This window comes from Pleurodeles waltl, chromosome 5 (genome assembly GCF_031143425.1).
Source record: "Pleurodeles waltl isolate 20211129_DDA chromosome 5, aPleWal1.hap1.20221129, whole genome shotgun sequence".
In the NCBI taxonomy this organism is placed as follows: Eukaryota; Metazoa; Chordata; class Amphibia; order Caudata; family Salamandridae; genus Pleurodeles; species Pleurodeles waltl.
Window position 1 is genome coordinate 705,864,267 of NC_090444.1, and position 18,957 is coordinate 705,883,223.

The 18,957-nt window shown below is 45.3% G+C and overlaps 1 protein-coding gene across 2 annotated transcripts in view; it reads right to left on the reverse strand.

Moving 5' to 3' along the window:
* LOC138295976 (uncharacterized) overlaps positions 1-18,957 on the reverse strand; it is a 567,359-nt gene that overhangs the window by 12,531 nt on the left and 535,871 nt on the right. For both annotated transcript variants that reach the window (XM_069234664.1, XM_069234665.1), the window contains 2 exons: positions 2,327-2,461; positions 642-767 (listed from right to left, as the gene is read on the reverse strand). In XM_069234664.1, coding sequence (XP_069090765.1) covers positions 642-767; positions 2,327-2,461 — 261 coding nt within the window. The remainder of the gene's footprint in view (positions 1-641; positions 768-2,326; positions 2,462-18,957) is intronic.

An 18,957-nucleotide genomic window follows, 5' to 3' on the forward strand; every position in this document is an offset into this window, starting at 1 on the left:
CAAGGCAATGGGCATACTCTGTCTATGTACAAAGGATCCAGAAGGATATCCCTCTATTCATCAGGCTGTCCAATCCATGCTCCAGTTTAGGAAAGAGTTCAAGACACATTTCTTTAAATAAAACCAACACAGTACCATAACAGTCCACCTCCACTCTCAGCACCCAGCTACCCCCCCCCAACCCCAAATTACCCCTTGAATGCATCTTTGCATTGGCTCCAGTACAGCATTCACCTGCCTTTCAGGTAGGTTAATGCTAAGTAAATGCCATATACATACATACATGCACTTACCACCCGGCCAGATCCAGGTGACCAATTGCTTAGCTCCATCTTACCTGTCTTCTAATGTTACCTCACCTGTGCAGAGCATATCACTGAGCATATTCATTTCAGATATTTTGATATCAGTAAATACTGAGAGGTTAGACCGTTTTCTCTTCCATGTATGCTTCGTTGTGGGAAGGCATACCTTTTTCCATGTGCCAGAGGCATCACATTTAAAACTTCCTAAAATACATCTGAAATTTATCATTTTCTTTTTTTAACTACACACCGAGTTTGTTCTCCTGGTACCTTTTATCAAGCTTTCTAAAAAGGTTTAAGGTCAGTCTGTGCTCAACGAAAACCATCACTCCTTACCTTGACTCAGTGTGCGGAGGGTAGACACACCCAGCTCTTGAAAGCGAGGTTCCTGATGGCTGAGAAAATTTGAGAGGTAGCAGAGAATTTCAGGTATTTGACATCTGAGCTTGGAACGCATTGCCTCTGCAAAAAAGACATAAATTAAAAAAAAAAAAAAATAGACTACTCTAAGATCTGTACACACAATGAAAACAAATCAAGCTAAAATTACAATCTGCTCTCAGTGGTCTGCACCGATTTGTTAGTGTGAGTACGACAAGGTATATCTTGGGATCTTTAAGACTTTTGGGCCCGTATTTATACTTTTTTGCGCCGTATTTGCGTCATTTTTTGACGCAAAAGTGGCGCAAACTTACAGAATACAATTGTATTTTGTAAGTTTGCACCCCTTTTGCGTCAAAAAGCGGCATAAATGCAGCGCTAAAAAAGTATAAATATGTGCCTTGGTTTCTACAACCAAGTAGCTAATGGCCTGCCATTCAGCAGTACCTGTCTCACCCAGTGACATGTTCCTGAGGATTCTAGCATCCCTAATCAATACATTCCCAAGTCTGCAAAAGTTTTAAGAGATGCCTTGTATTCATAACACCTGCTAGGATTGATTTCACAATTTTTTTACATTCCTAACTAATAGGTCATATTTTTTCTGTTAAGAGCAGAGGAGAAGGAATAGGGTTTAAATGCATAAAGGGCTCACAGCCTTACACGTTAGTCGTTCTGTTGGTATTTCTCATTTCTCTGTTCTAAATAAACAGAAATAAATAACACTGATTAGGGAAAAACCTTCAGCTCCTCCTAGCGGTTTTGGTTCATCATTGCAAGCAATTTTTTTTTAAAAGGAACTTTGATTTTAGCACAGTCTTCGCCTATGTCTGTTGTACAGTCTGGCGGTTGCTTCAAGGTCTACAGGTTTAAATCCGCCTCTTCACAACTACTGAGCCTTTTCACCCTAGTGGTGATCCTCTTCCAGTCCCACACCAACCTCTAAGCTGTATTTATCAAAAGCAAGGCAGGATAAATATACCATAAAAAAGCCTTATAGGTGAATTTGTAGTAGGCAGGAACTAGTGTTCTCATGAATTACTCTCGATTAGAAAGGACAGGAGAAAGGCACTTCAATGTGATTGGAAAATGGAAAAAGTAAAACACTAACTTTACAAAATGAGGATATGTGTTACTATATGCAGGTATCTCCTCCCAAAATCTGATGTGAAAACCTTATTACTTGAAGTGAGCTAACTTGCGTAGTGCTTTATAGCGCTGTAGTAGTTTCAGCCTCTAGCCTTCTTCGAAATGTTATTTTTATGTTTTTTGATTGCTTACTGGCTTAGCTTCCAACAGCATTACTAGAGTGTTCACTGGTAAACAGAGGTGGGGACTAAAAACAAGTCTGAAACCAATAGTCTTTTCTGCGGGAGCCTACAGGCTGTTCACCATCAATAGCCTTTCCAGGGACCATGACACATAGGCCAATTTGTGTCTATAATACTTGTACCATGTTCTTTCTTCCAAATACCGGAGAACAAAAAGAAAATTCTTCCAAATACCGGAGAACAAAAAGAAAATCGCCTTGCAATTTTTGTTCGACTGTAACTGCTCTGTGTAGCTGGTTGTTCTGTTTTGCATTCAATCAGCAATAAACATTGTTAAGGAGATGAATTCACATTTACGAAGGAAGTTACCATGGGAAGCCAGGTGAGCGATAATGCAGGCAGCTTGGTATGACAGCTCCATATGTTGCAACCCACCAGCCAGCCTCACCAGGTGTCTTATGAGGGCTGTGTCCATCCGTTTTAACAGGTGTAATGCTGTTACTTCTAAAGCGAAGGGAAGAAAGATCTGCATAAATGAAGGTGACAAAAAAGCCATACATAACCTCACAGAAATTCTTTCATCAACTTCTAACTAACTTGCGTTGACTTTTAGAGATATTGCTAAATATTTACATATTATCACGATCGGAGGGGGCATAAAGAGGCAGACAACCAAGGTAAAATGTGACAACACTCAATAGCAAGTTGGGTTTTCAAAAGAAGATTGAGATAAGGTGCACTGGCATGCAGATGAATCCCAATATTCACTATAAAACACATCTGCCATTTTGAAATCGGAAGTGTCCTCTGCAAAACTTTAACTCACACTTGACCATAATCATCCCAAAAGAGAACTAGCAACCAAAGCATTAAAACTACATCTAGGACCCTGGTCCTACACTTTATACAAAAAGGTGCAGAGCAACATTCGCTTGTCATCACAAGTGTGAGGCATGACAGAGTTTAAACCTTGCCCGCGCCCACCATTTTCAGTGGTTAAGAATCCAAATTGCATGTGGTTTGTGCATACACATTTCAGGTGAGGAAAATTCGCCCTTTTCTTATTGAAGAACGTCGTTGCCCAACAGTAACAGCTCTTATGTGGCCTGTCCTTGCTTTGTTACAATGCCATCTATTTTGGCATCAATCTACTTGTATTCCTCACCTCCAGGTCTTATCACACCATGCTGCAAGCCTGAGTCCCGTTTCTGAGAAGTCTCACGTATCGTCTCCTGGGTTTCCCATTCACGCAATAGTCTGATTTAAGCCTAGATGCACGGTTCACCATGGTATCTATTGACCCGCCCCCAATATTTCTTGAAAAGTATAGTTGGGTGGATTGTCACATTATGCTCTTCGAGCCAATCACTACTGAAAGCTCCTCGCTTTGGAAAAGCCAGAACTTGTTGTTGTGCTTTTTAAGTTCTAGTTAGGTCCCTGTGGAATGTTTCTGTTTCTAGGTCTTAGACACTAAAGAGCTACAGCGAATGCTGCCTTTCTTTCCGACCCTGGAAACAAAAACGGGATTTATTGAAGGCGAGGAAGCCATCAATATAGACATCATTTCGTTTCTTAAACTGATCTGACCTTAATGTCCTTATGCTACATATACAAGCATATTAAACTCAGATCAAAAGGTTTGCCAATGGTTGATTTTTTTCCTAAATCTTTTTATTAGTTTTTCACAGTAAAAACAAAGCACGTTTTAATGAGAAGTTCGAAATTGCAACACACAACGTAATTTCCTCTATTGTATCATGACAATCCAACAGTCAAGGTGGTTACTTCAAGATTACATCCAATTCTTAGACACCAACGCCGTTTGTGTCCATCAGTAAAGAAATGTAAGTAAAGTAAGAAAAATAATACTTACGCTGTAAGCATCTGTTTGTGGCATGTAGGCTGTAGATTCACATGCTGTGTGTACTTCGCCATCTAGTGTTGGGCAAAGATGTTATAATGAAACAGGCTTTTTACAGGTTTCCTCACACTTTTTGTCCCCGTTTGGACCATTAGCTGCTGGTTTTTCGACTTTGAGAGTGCACTGAGGCCTGCTAACCAGACCTCAGTGCCAGTGTTCTGCCCCATGCAAAGTATATGTCAAACGGGATACACCCAATCTGATGGGCCTGATTTACTTATAAGTCCCTAGTATATGGTACTCAGGACATGTAAAGCAGAGTGTCCACTGATTGTGCCACCCTTTGTGTGACAAGACGCAAAATGACCCCAAGCCTGCCACTGCAGACTGGAAGGACACTGGTTGCACTATCAGTTCTGACTTTGCCGTTTAAACCTATGGCAAAGTCACCCTATCACATAACGTTATAAATAAGTCTCCCCTAAGGAAGGCCCAGGGAGTCCTCTGGCAGGGAGCTGTTTTCTGTTAAGTAAGAATTGTGTTTTATGATATCTTAGAAGCAACACTTACTAATTTTCATTTTGCTGTGGGTAAAGTTGGTCGTCTCATTGATTAAAAGAGAGTTACTGGGTTGCATCCCAACCCAGCTAACATTTGACTGGGACTACCACAGTGGGTCATGTAAGGTATCAAATTAATGGTGGCATGAAATGTGACTTGATAGCTAAGTCAAAACTAATGTCACTTTAAAGGTATGCAAATTGTACAAAGGTGCCACTCTGTACCCCAGTTAGTCCATTGGCCTCACAAAGACACTGACACAGACAGTTTTCTGCCCGCTAGGGGAAACATGTAAATGACTCCCAGGCCAAGAACAAAGGCTGCTGCCACATTGGAAAGTATGATCTCCTCCCACAGGATGGCTGCCCAGGGTGTTAGCCCAAAAGGCAAGCTTCAAAGGTGAAGCTTCCTCTGAAGGGCTGTTGTGACAACACTCTCATTCAGGATGCCTTTTGTTTCCTGCAGAGTACAGCCAGGGACAGAGGAGGGAAAACCAGTTCACAAACCAGTTTTCCAGGGGTATGTACCCTCATGGTAGTCGCACCTCTGTGGTGAGCTACCAAGGTCCTTACAGCCAAGGAAGGGTTCTGCCATGTTGGTTGTGGCAGGAATGTTGCACTTTGGGATAGCCAGATTCCACACATCACCGGAACTGTGTCACCAGAGAGGAGGAGACCAACTAGCCCATTGGCTAGTGACTGCATTGTCCCCTTGAGGCAGTTACTAGGATATAATCGCCACCCCAGGCACCTGAGACCTCAGTACTTGCTGGACTTGGAAAGAGGATGAGATCACACTGCACCCATTGGAAGCACACACAAAGAGGTGTGCGATGCCGGAGCAACTGCATCTACTGCACTTTGGGCTCATGGAATTTGGACCCTGTTCTGCATGCCTAACTCAGGGAAGCACTGATACCAAGCCCCAGTCCCAAGCACAGCCTCCAAGGGTGATTTGGCTGGCATTGCAGAAGAGCACTGGGGACATTAAGGCTAAAGCAGCCCAAGTTGAAACTCTGGTAGCCACCACAGAGGTCTTGCTGCTACAGGTCGCTGGGCACCCCCAAGGACAATTCGGATATAGCTAAAAGGTGCACCCATGTCTGCTGGACTTCTGAGTCTTGGTTGTGACCAGATTCATCACCTGAGGGGGACACCAGCCTCCACCAAAGATCTGCACCACGGCTGCTGTGTTGCAAAAAAGCGTGGTCTGCATTGGCAGCCCTTGTAACCATGTAAAGAGGACTTCATGAGACCCTGAAAGCCGTGACCAGAGGTGCCCCTACCCACATACGGACCGAGAACTTGACTGAACTTCACCCCAGTGGACCACAATGCATCATGAGCATTCTTGAGTGTCTTTGAGCCTGCATCCCTCAGCATCAGGACCACTCCATTATCGTCTATGACGGTCAGCCTGAAAAGTTTGGATCTTGCTCTAAAAGCTCTGTGATGGCCAGGTAATTGTCCAAAGCATCCTCTCTGCCCCCTGGACCTATGTCCTGATGGACCTGGTTGCCCAACTCGGGTTGGAGTTGCCAAACTAACTTTTCAAAAGTGTTTAAAGTTTTTGTTGACCAATACGTGTTTGCGGTTGATGTTAAGGTTATTTATTCTTTTAAAACTCTATCTCTCTAGAACCTTCTGGTGGATTTTGATGATCAAGGTCTCTAAAGATACATAAAAATCGAATCTATTTTTCTAACCTGGTGCCTTGTTTCTGTCGTGTTGTATGACGTTCTTATTCTGTTGTTTAGTGTTGTTAAATGCTTTACACATGGCTCCCTTGCTAAGCCTTACTGCTCGCAACCACAGCTACCCAGGGTTGAGCTTAAGGTTTAGTAAACGTACCTGACTGGACCCAAGACTGTATATGTGAGTGTACTGCATTGTAGGCCTACCATATCATATAGTACACCCCAAAACCTCACAGATGTGTACAACTTGTTTTTCTTCAAAGATGCCTTTTTAAATCACAGGACCTAGTGACTTCTCCTATTAGCTGTAATGCGCATGGGCATTGGCTCTATTGTTAGATTATTTTTCCCAGCACAGTCAAAATTGGAAATGGAGTGTAAAGTCATAGTAAAGATGACCATGCAGGGCAAAATATTAACAATAACGAAGAGAGGGAATATATCTGTCACAATCACAGGTGATTGGGAACAAGAGTGGGTGCATGTGGATCTACAGCACTAAATGGCACAAACAGATGCTTACAGGGTAAGAACCAATTTCCGTCTGTGGCATGTGTAGCTGTATATACACTTGCTGTGCACAGACTGTAAAGCAGTACTCCCAAAAGCAGTGGCTTAGTCTGAGGATGTTGCAAAAGACTAAAGAAGTGTATGTAGGACAGCCTGGCCAACCTTTGCTTGCTGTCTTGCTAGGACATCAACACAGTAGTGTTTGGTAAATGTATGAGGGGTGGAACAGATAGCTACTTTAAAGATATCAGCTAGTGATACATTACCCAAGAAAGCCTTAGATGCTCCTTTGTTTCTGGTGGAATGAGATCTGGGGGGGGGGGCAGAGTTATTTTAGCTTTAGAGTAACAAAGCCGTATGCACCTGACTAGCCAACATGTAACACCTGCCTGAGAAATGGAATTTCCCTTGTGTGGCTTGGAGTCTGAAACAAATAGCTGTTGTGTCTTCCTGAAAGGTTTTGTCCTCTCTTAACATCTAAATTATGCAGAGCTCGTCCACTATCGTTTTTGGGTGCAGAAAGAAACTGTGAGCTCTACTGTATGATTAAGGTGGAAACTGGAGACTACTTAGGGAGGAATTTGGGATTGGTTCCAAGAAGCACCCTATCATGATCAACTTGGAAGAAAGGTTCCTCCAAGTTAAGAGCGCATATCTCACTAATCCACCTGAGTGAAGTAATGGATACATGGAAAGCCACCTTTCAAGAAAGGAACTGTAATGCATAAGAACATAGTGGTTCAAAAGGAGGGCCCATGAGCCTTGAGAGAGCTACATTAAGATTCCACACAGAAGCAGGAGTCTGTGGTGGGATAACTAGTCTCAGGCCTTTAAAGGATGCCTTAATGACTAGTATTCTGAACAATGAAGCACGTTGTCTGTTCGATAAGTAGGCAGCTACAGCACCCAATTGTAACCGAATGGAGGTGTAGGTAAGGCTTGACCATTGCATATGAAGGAGGTAACAGACAATATCTTGCAAAGATGCTGTAAGAGGATTGACATTTTTTGGGAGACAGCAGTGTACGAAGCGTTTTCATTTGGCTGCGTATCATGGTTGATGTGGCCAGGGTGGTGCCACTAAAATGAGAGTGAGGGGTGTTGGTCTCTGGACCTCAAGTGGCAGAAAAGTGTAACCAAATACCCCTGACCAGTTCACCCATTGTGCATTGCCCATGGACTGTGGATGTGGTAGCCTGGTGCTGTAATTTGGGTATTTTGTATTTTCAGCTGTGGGGTACTACTCTATGTGTGGAAACCCCCAAAGCTGGAAGTACAGGAGGATGGCTTGAAGACGGAGTTCCCATTTGTGGACTTGCTGATGCATCCTGCTGAGTGTGTCTGCAAGATCGTTGCCCACCCCGGGAAGAGGTGTATGAGCATATGTACTCTGTGATGTAACACTCACTGCCAGATGCTCTGGGCTACAGTCGACAACTACAGTGAGTGTGTGCCCCCTTTTTTCTGTAGGTAAAACATGGTAGTTGTGTTGTCCGTTCAGACTAAGACTGTTTTGTTCCATATGAGAGGATGGAAAGCCCTGAGAGTGAGCTCCAACATCCATGTAATTGATTTGGAGGGATTATTGTACAGATGTCCACTTCCCTTGAAAGGTAACATGATTGAGATGTGTGCCTCAGCCGATGAGTGAGGTGTCCGTAGTGATGGTCTCCTGCAGAACCGGGTCTAGGAAGGCACCCTCCGCAACAGGTTGTTCGTGTTCCACCACGCTGATGGTAGAGGGAAATGTATGCTGCCCCACACCAACACTAGATCCTCTAGATGACCCTCCATTTGAGACCACTGTGCTGCTAGCCATTCTTGCAACGTACGCATTTGTAGTCAGGCATGAGGAACTATGGCTATGCAAGATGCCATCATTCCTAACAATCTCATCACAGCTCTGATTGTTACTTGTCCATCTGGCTGAAAATTAAGTTGTAGTTTTTAAATGGTTGCACTCTTGCTGGACTGGGGTAAGCTTTCCCCACTTGTGAGTCTAGGAAGACCAAAAAAGGGCTGTACTTGAAGGGGCTGAAGGTGAGACGTGGTCACATTGACCGTAAAGCCTAAACTGTGCAAGGCCTGAATAGTGGTCTGGGTGTGCTTAGGCATAATTGCTCCATGGTGCTCTTGATCAGCCAGTCATTATGAAAGGGAAACACATGGATGCCACTCCTCCAGAGATGAGCTGCCACCACAACCAGGCATTTGGTGAAGACCCTTGGGGCTGTGGTAACCGCAAACGGAAGCACTTTGAACTCGTAATGTTGTGTACTCACCATGAACCGAAAGTATCTTCAATGTGCTGGGTGGATGTGTATGTAAAAATAGGGCTTCTTTAGACTGAAGGAGGTCATGAAGTCGCCTTGCTGCAATAGTGGTATGATGTCTTGTAGAGTCACCATATGAAAGTGATCAGACAGAATGTATTTGGTGAGAGGGGTGTGAGATCGAGGATGGGTCTGAGGGAGTCGTCCCTTTTGGGGATAAGGAAATACATGGAATACACCACCTTTCCACGGTGTGGTGGCAGAGTCAGTTCTATGGCCCCTGGGGCAAGGTGGGCCTGTACTTCCTGAAGAAGGTGCTAATGTTCCGGGGACAGTTTGTGTTGGCAGTATGTTTGGTGGTGTATAAATGAGTTCCAGACAGTAACCCTCCTATATAGGGCCATATTTATACTTTTTGACGCAAAACTGCGCTAACCCAGTTTTGCGTCAAAAGAATTTGCGCCGGCTAACGCCATTCTGAAGCGCCATGCGGGCGCCGTATTTATTCAATGACGTTAGCTGGCGTTAGCCGCCGGCGCTGCCTGGTGTGCGTGAAAAAAAACGACATACACCAGGCAGCGCCGGCGTAGGGGGATATGGAGCTTGGGTGCCAAAAAATGGGGCAAGTCAGCCTGAGGCAAATTTTTCGCCTCAACCCGATTTGCGCCATTTTTTTCGACTCCCAACCCCCATAGAAATGACTCCTGTCTTAGCAAAGACAGGAGTCATACCCCCTTGCCCAATGGCCATGCCCAGGGGACTTCTGTCCCCTGGGCATGGTCATTGGGCATAGTGGCATGTAGGGGGGCACAAATCAGGCACCCCTATGCCACAAAAAAAAAAAAAAAAAAAAAAAACACTTACCTGAACTTACCTTAATGTCCCACGGATGGGTCCCTCCATCCTTGGGTGTCCTCCTGGGGTGGGCAAGGGTGACAGGGGGTGTCCCTGGGGGCATGGGAGGGCACCTCTGGGCTCCTTTAGAGCCCACAGGTCCCTTAACGCCTGCCTTTTCCAGGCGCTAAAAAACGGCGCAAAAGCGGCCGTACGTCATTTTTTTTGACCCGCCCACTCCCGGGCGTGAATTTTGCCCGGGAGTGTAAATACGGCGCACATGCCTCTGAGTCACTTTTTTAGACGGGAACGCCTACCTTGCATATCATTAACGCAAAGTAGATGTCCACGCTAAAAAATGACGCAAACTCCATGGACTTTGGCGCTAGACGCGTCTAACGCCAAAGTATAAATATGGAGTTAGTTTTGGGTCGAAATTGCGTTAAAAAAAACAACGCAATTCCGGCGCAAACAGAGTATAAATATGCCCCATAATGTCTAGGGTCCATCGATCAAAGGTGATTTCTGTCCAAGGGGGGCAGAAGTCTCTGCAGCCTTGAACAAGGGAGTCATGCACACTGTGTCACTGGAACCAGCTGTACCCAGCTGATGAGCCCATATCTAAGGTGAAACCAGTCCTGGGTTGCTTGGTTTCTGGTTCAGGGAGGACCTGGCTTGGCAGTTCGGGCTGGACTGTTCCAACTGGAGCAGTTGTAAAGGCAGATTTGCATATAGATGGGTCCAAGCTGAGGTGACATGGTGTGCAAAATAAGGATGGATTGTGATGCGGCCCTAGTAATTACCAGTGGCTGAGATTAATTGAAGCATTCCAACCAACTTTTTTTTTGTATACTTTAGTGGCCATTAAAGGGTGCATTTAGAAGGTGTTGCTGTACATCTTGGTTCAAGTCATAGACGCACAGCCACGCATGGAGGTGCAGAAGAATGCTGATGTTTATGCCTCAAGCAGCTGTCTCTACAGCTTCCACTGTGCAGCGGATGTTGGTGTTGATCTTGCCCTCTGCCACCAAATCTTGTCCCTTTTTGCAATATTGTCCTGGGAGATGTTGGGCAAGGTCCGCCATCTGATCCCAATGGGCACAGTCATGCCGGGATAGTAAGCCTAAAGAGTTAGCAATGCACCAATCAGTAGCAGACTGCCCCACTACCTTTTTGATCCCAGCATCAATGTTCTTACTCTTTCTGGCTGTGTGTCATCTCGTTTTCTGGCTAAATGAATGACTAGTGAATTTGGGTGTAACTGATCCCGGATATGCAGTGGATCAGTAGGAGAAGCCTTGAACTTCATATTGACCCTCGGTGTACCACCCTCGCTTTAACTGACTCCTTGAGGATTTTAGTGGCTGGTCTAAGAATTACTTGAGCATTGGGAGGTACTGTAAAGAGCGCTCGGTGAAGGAGAGAGTTTCCATGAGAAAATCATCCTCCTCATGTTGCACATGCATTTCTACCTTGTGAACGTTAGCTGACCTATGCAGAGCATCATGGTACTAGGTGACACTTTCTGGAGGTGAGGGCTTTGTGTGATACAAGTCTGGGGCTATGTCAGCTGGAGGCTCTGTGTCATAGTTGTCCCACGGGTGTGGACCCTGTGAATGATATGTAGGGTCATATGATATGTCACCACTCCCTGAGTGTGAGGAACTCTCTGGTGAGTGTTGGGGAGAACACACAAGTAGTAATGGGGAAGAAGGGAAAGGGGGAGCAGGCGGTGGAGGAGAAGGGCCAGCAGGAGTCAATGAAGTCGGTCCTGTCATGTATGAGTCTTCTTGGGAGTGGGTGCCACAGAAGGATTGAGGGCTTCTTCAAAAGTCTACTTTCTCTTGTGAGGAACTATGTCTTTCAGCACCTGCTTCGTCACCATTCAGCCTGTGCCCGGCTGGATATGGATCCAATGTTGCTTGGCGTCAAAATGTACTTGCAGCCTGTGAAAGATTGGTTGTTCAAAATCCTCAGAAGTGGAGGAAGACACAGCTGTAGATGGTGGTCTGGTTGGAAGCAAAGAGATACAACATCCAGATGGCACTGAAATTGAACTCCGCTCCGAATGTTTTGGGTCAGTGTCTCTTGGGCCCGAATGCTTCAGGCAGTTTGTCTTGACCATGAATGCCTCAGGGTGGGTTATTCCAGCTCCGAATGCTTTGAGTCCACTCATTTCAATTCTGAAGGTGAACAAGCCTGCACCTTTGGATCCGGCACTGATGTGGCGGTCAACATCAATGGACGAGTACTTTGGCACTAAGGCCCTCATTACGACCCTGGCGGTTTGTAACCGCCAGGGCCGCGGGACGCGGTGGCACCGCCGACAGGCCGGCAGTGCCCCGCGGGGCATTCTGACCGCGGCGGCCTAGCCGCGGTCAGAGAAGGGAAACCGGCGGTCTCCCGCCGGTTTCCCGCTGCCCCCAAGGAATCCTCCACGCTGCGCCGGCTTGGGGATTCCGACTCCCCCTCCTGCCATCCAGTTCCTGGCGGTTCTCCCGCCGGGAACCGGATGGCGGGAGGGGGAGTCGCGGGGCCCCTGGGGGCCCCTGCAGTGCCCATGCCAATGGCATGGGCACTGCAGGGGCACCCGTAAGAGGGCCCCGCTTGTATTTCACTGTCTGCATAGCAGACAGTGAAATACGCGACGGGTGCAGTAGCACCCGTCGCACCTTCCCACTCCGCCGGCTCGATTACGAGCCGGCTTCATGGTGGGAAGGTCGTTTTCCCCTGGGCTGGCGGGCGGCCTTTCGGCTGCCGCCCGCCAGCCCAGGGGAAAACTTGGAATGCCGGCCGCGGTCTTCAGACCGCGGTGCGGTATTCCTGCGGCGCAACTTTGGCGGGCGGCCTCCGCCGCCCGTCAAAGTTGTAATGAGGGCCTAAGTGTGATAAGGGTGTCTGTCCAGCTTGAACTAGCAGTCGTGACCATGACCTGAAGGCAGGGGTGTACCGGAGGTGTTATAAGTAGCCCAAGAGGTGGAGGCTGGTGCCTCTCTTTGGTGAGTAGGGGAGGTGATAGTACTCACTGCGATCTTTGGCGAACGCTGTGTCGGCAGAGGCTCTTCTGCTTTGATATCCACCTTAGTCAACACTTTTGGGCAAGAAAGTCACATTGATTTGGAAGGCTGGAGTGTCCAACAGTTGAACTTCTGACTCCTCTGTCTCTCTTTCTCAAAGAGGTCGGTGTGTCTTCCACTTCCTTTCTGTGCACCATGGAAGTGAAAGCAATGCAGCAAGCTCTTCAGTTCCAAAGGGTCTATTTATTCCGGAATGCAAGACACACCGAACAGGAGTCTTCACTGTGTTCTGGGAACAAATACAGATTGCAGACTTTGTGGGGATCTGTCCTCGAATACTTGGTGTGGCAAGTAGGGCAGAACTGAAATGGAGTCCTTTCCATCACCAAGGCATTCTCGACCTCAGTGATGGTATTCCAGGAAGTCGCCTACTGAGATGGGTTTGAAGATTACACAATGGCGGAGACCTATGAGAAAGTGTGATTATTTCCATAACCAACAAAGAACGTGTCTGAGAGCACGGCGAGAACACCACCACACAATGTCAAACCAGAGCTCACATTGACACATCTGAACCCGACAGCTGAGAAAAAAAATATCTAACAATGGAGTTGATGCCCATGCGCATTATCGCTAAAAAGTGGGGTCACTTAGTCTTGTGACTTGAAAAGATTTCTTCAAACTTGCAAGTGTCCGAGCCCAGCACTAGATGGCAGAAGTATACACAATGTGTATCTACATAGCATGTGCCACCAACATATTCATTTTTTTCTCTATCACCATTGATCACCTCAGTTATCTACCATAACTATTTGTTATTTTTATACTGATTTTACAATCCTGACTTAAAATATATCTTCTAGTGATATCCTGGTGTCTCAAGGAGGTTTTTCACCTTTGTTTCTTGGTAGTTGTAGATATATCACCTCCCAAGGTTTGGGGGCCTGACAAGGCCGCCCTCTCGTCTACTCCTAATTGGGATGGTTCTCTTAATACTTTACATTCTTTTGTTGCCCAGCTATATAAGTTTACCTGCTGCATTTGATGTGCAGGACTTTTCGCAGCTTCCCAAGACAACGTATATAGTGCCTCGCTAATAATACCAGGTCTGTGCATCAGCCTTCTTAGGATAGGAAACAGTCCCAACATGCAGAGGGCACAACCTTCCAATTACTCATGTAATCTCTTCCATCACTTGTGAACAATATTCCTGGACTGCGGGGCAACCATATATCATGTCATAGAGATTAAGGCTTGAATCTGACACCCTCGCCAGAATGTATACGATATAGATTTCACAGTCTAGTCAGACATAAGATATACAATTGAATATGTTAAATAGTACTAACTTGAATCAGGAACTACACAAGACTCCTGATGCAAATTCCACTATTCTGTTGTACTTTTCGTCATTCAAAAATCCCTTTCCATATTAGAGCTGTTAGCCCCTTCATGTCAGCTAACTTGCTATAGATTGATGTAACTGACCTTCTACAAGGACTACGTGTCAAGGCTATGCAGAGTGCAGAATGTTCAAGTTAATTCATGTAACCCATGCCACCTGCGCAGCTTTAGTGTTTAGCTGTTGTATTTTTTCAGGGCACACATTCACTCCTGAGGAGTTTCCTCATGGGTGATTGACAGACAATGGACGTTAATTGTACCCAAATGATTGGTACTCTTTATAAACCTCTGAAGGACGAAAGGCTGAGAAGACTTACCAGGATTTAAGCCTGGCATCCTGAGGTCAAACACAGGTCCATGGAGTAGATGCATTAGTTCATTAATTCATCAAACTGATATGAGGAAAACTGGCCTGCCAGAACTGTTTGAGTACCTGTCACCTTATTAAATGTTCTAAAACAGCCATTCTTATACAAGCTCCTTATTGTGGTGAGCCCCTTGCCAACCCATATTTGCTGATCTATGGACTGTGCCACTTTTGCAAATCTGGACAGACACCACAACAGGGTTCCAGCACCAGACCCCTTCAATACACGTTTCCAGCAGTACTTTGCTACAGTCAACGATACTGGTAGTATGAGGGCACCGGGTGATCATCCTAAAATGAGCTAAGCTTTGCGACAATTGTGTGTGTGTTGGGACTGAAGTTAATGACTCATACTGAAGACCTAAAGCTGGGCACTGTAGTTTTGAGCGACGCACCAAACGTACCTTGCTTGGACATGGAACTGGAAGATGACATACGCTTGGCAGTGGTGGCAAGGTATTTCTGAATCCTTGATGGAGGACAATCCTCTTTCTGGGTTTTCTACACTGGTTAATGGCATATCAGCAAATTCTTTTGCAGGACTGGATTAACCTTTCTGACCAGGACATACCTTTGATTGCCCCGGAGCTGCTGCTCTCAATAGGTGGATAGTTGTCAGGTGTCAGAGCTTCACTCATTCTTGGACTCAGGTTATGATTGCCTCACAGGCCTCAAGTGTTCTTAGCCACCCACCCTGGCCTGGGAGTTGCTTGCATGGTGGCAAGCATGGGAATTGCCACTGGGATGTTGCAGCACTTAACTGTAAAACCAAAGTGGGTCAGGCTGTATCCCAGAGGCCAGAGGAGTGTAGCACCGAGAAGAAAGACTAACCACATTCCTGCAGTCAAACCAAGACCTACTGTGCACCTATGGCACCAAGAAGCATTAGCAACCACCATCTGCATAAACTCTACAACCTGTGTTAGCTTTAATTCCCCAGTAGGCACTTGTTAATTTGCTAATGTGCCTGTGGATAGGCTCTTCACCTTCATTTGGGTTGTGGGTTTTGTTTGAATTTGAACTAGACTGGAGACAGCAACCACTTTCCCAGCACAATCACATCTGCAAACGTGCTGCCCACATCTAGGAAGACATCCAAAAAACAATGTTCTCCTAAGAATCACTTTGACATAAGTATCCCTGGCCTTGGTATGGTTCAAAACATGTCAATACATGCACAAAATAGATTTAAATACCTTCATTCAGATTATTCCAAATAAATACAGTAATCAAAATTACACAGGTGCTCCAAGTGATAGCGCAGTACAAAGTGCAAAGAAGTGAGCCAAACAATATGTAGCAAGTGGTGTAGGCAATATTTACAGTATGCATTTAGGGAGAGCTCTCCCAAACAAAAAGGACATTCACTCATATAACCTATGTTCACTCATATAATCTATGTTGAGCATGTATTGACATTTAGTTTTAATTATACCAGGCCAGAGATACTTATGTCAAAGTCATCCTAGGGAAACAATGTTTTTTTTAGATTACCGTGCTACCTGACTTCCTTGAAATATGGGTGCCCCATTTCTTTGGTTGATCTTGGCCACATCTAGGAAGAGGTTCGGGCAAGTTGTGCTGGACAAAAAAACTCCTGAGCCTCGCGACTGAAGGTAAATATTGAGGCACAGACACTGCTCAAGAGCCAAGAGACCCTGTTTGGATTCTAAAACTATCAGCTAATGAGGTATACAAGCATATGCTACTGACCTAAGTGTCAAATATTTTAAATGCCTGTATCTCTAGCACCATAGTTAGATTCTCTGTTTCTAGCATCTATTTTCGTTCCACATTGTGCAATTGTTTTTTCTGTTCACGAAGAAGAGTACTAGACTGCACATTCATTATTAAGTACTATTATTGTGAATGTTTATCAGTAATAAAAGATCTCAACCCCATTGCTGAGCACCAGTAACACCCAAAGTTGGTCTGACGCACATCAAGCAGAAACGGGGAGAGACCCATATTTATACTTTTTGACGCAAACCTGCGCAAGTACAGGTTTGCATCAAAAAGTATAGTGCTGGCTAGCCCCAATCCTGGATGCCTGCAGGGTATCATATTTATGGATTGTCGCTAGCTGGCACTAAGGCCTGGTTAGCGGCAAAAGTTCCTGACGCTAACTGGGTGTGGGAGTCGTAGGGGAAAATTGAGATTGTACGTGATAGATTGGCGCTAGTCAGGTTAGAGTAAAAAAAACTGACTCTAACCTGATTAGCGACATTCTAACTACGCACAGCCCCCACAGACATGACTCCTGTCTTAGAGAAGACAGGAGTTATGCCCCCCCAGCCCAATGGCCATGCCCAGGGGCATGGCCATTGGGCCCAGTGGCATGTAGGGGTCACTAAGTTAGGGACCCCTATGGCACTTTGAAAAAAGATTAAAAATACTTACCTGGACTTACCTTGGAGGGTCCCCCCAACCTTAGGTGTCCTCCAAGTGTGGGTGGGGATGTGCCTGGGGGCAGGAAAGTGCACCTGTGGGCTGTTTCCATGGTCTCTGACCATGGAAAAAGGCCCACAGGTCCCCTAATGCCTGCTCATACCTAGGGGTTAAATAATGGTGGTAAGCAGGCTTAGCGCCATTATTTAAGGCCCTCCTCCTCCCCTGCATGAATTTAGCACAGGAGGATAAATATGGCACTAGGGCCATAGCATGGGTTTTTATCCGGGAACGTCAACCTTGCATCTCATTGACACAAGATAGTTTTCTGCAAGCAAAAACCGACGCAAACTCTACAACTTTCGCCAAAGTATAAATATGGAGTTAGGTTTTGCGCTGAATTAGCATAAAACAAATGACACTAATTCGGCGCAAACAGAGTATAAATATGGGCCATAGTCCCTGAAAGTGGTTGCATCCTTCTAATTTGGAAAAACGATGGTTCCAACGTCAAAGGAAATGATATAAGCGACAGTGAACAGACATCCCCACATTGCCTATCTTTTACCCTGCGCTGCAGTAAATTAAGAATACAAATTGCAGCCCTTTTGAACTGTTGCCAAGAGTTCCACAAAAAATAATTCCAATCATGCTAACAACTCCGGCCCAAAGGTACACCTCTTGAAGTTCACCATCAAGTGAGACCAATTCAGGGCATAAGACCTACTAAACTAGGTACATCCAGGAACCCTTCAAGATCGTTCTTTAACACACATTACAGACAAAGTGGAAGACTAAATACACAGTGATTGCCAACATAACACATCTAGGTGGCTGAAATGAGGCACCATCAACTATAATCCGTGGCCTCCCTGTTAATAACCACATAGTTTGAAATAGTATAATACTGCTACCCATGTAGTTCAAATAACAGTGTATTCATGCATACATTGTCAAGGTCAACGTCAGTGCCAATATTCTTCAGGGGCGTAGCTTGGTCAGTAAGAGTGGGGGGTGTGAGCTTCAGATTTTCCAACAATCACGCTGGCATATAATGTAAAAATAATTTACACTGGGCACGGCTGCACATGATAGGGGCTTAAGTAGCAGTGGAAAGGAAGAGGAATGCTGATTGGTAGGGGTACTAAGTGAAGGAAAAAAACAATATTTTGTAAACCGACATTTTTGAAGACTTTCAAAACAGAGAGTGTGCGCATTTTTGTTTGTGTGTGTGACATTTCCTGGTGAAATCCGACAGACGCCTCACCATACCAAACTGAAAAGACATGCAGGGCCGGCTTTAGGGTGGTGCGAGAGGTGTGGCGGCACTGGATACCGACCTGGATTGGGGTGGTGCTGGTCTCAGGGGGGCGCTGTGTTTAGCAATAACTTCGAAAGTTGTGATTTAAAAGAACCTGCTGAAAGGTTCCTTGTGTGTCCAGCCTTCAAGAAACAATTAAAATGCCAAGATACCTCTTTTGATTATGTTTCTGCTAGGGAGAGAGGTGGGAGTTTTGTCTTGCTGCAGCTTTGACTCACCATAAAGAAGTGTAGAAAGTTAACTTGCCTGCTGCAAAGAACAGAACTATGGCCCATATTTATAATTTTTATGCACCGCATTTGCATCATTTTTTGATGCAAAAGTGGTGCAAACTTACGAAATACAATCGTATTTTCTAAGTTTGCGCCATTTTTGCGTCAAAAAGTGGTGCAAATGCAGCGCTAAAAAAGTATAAATATGGACCTATATTTTATGTGGATAGCTGAGTGCATAAGTAAAGCTAGCCTTTACAAGTGCTTTAAAACCAATGAATGTATGTGAAAGGGGGGCTATGGAGAGATGAGGGGCATACTTGCTGGGTGGTTGTGAGTGAATCCGAGGAGGTGGTCATGTTGTGGGAGGCACCAAAAAAGTCTGTCACACAAGGCGCCACCAGCGCTAAAGCCGGCCCTGAACACATGTACCCAATATTTACCTTAAAATACATTTATTAAAGGGTGTAACACCCCCTGAAGCTACGCCCCTGGTATTTGTTAAAACAATACTGATTTGGAATTCTGATTTGTTTTGGTTGTTGTCAGACAGCTG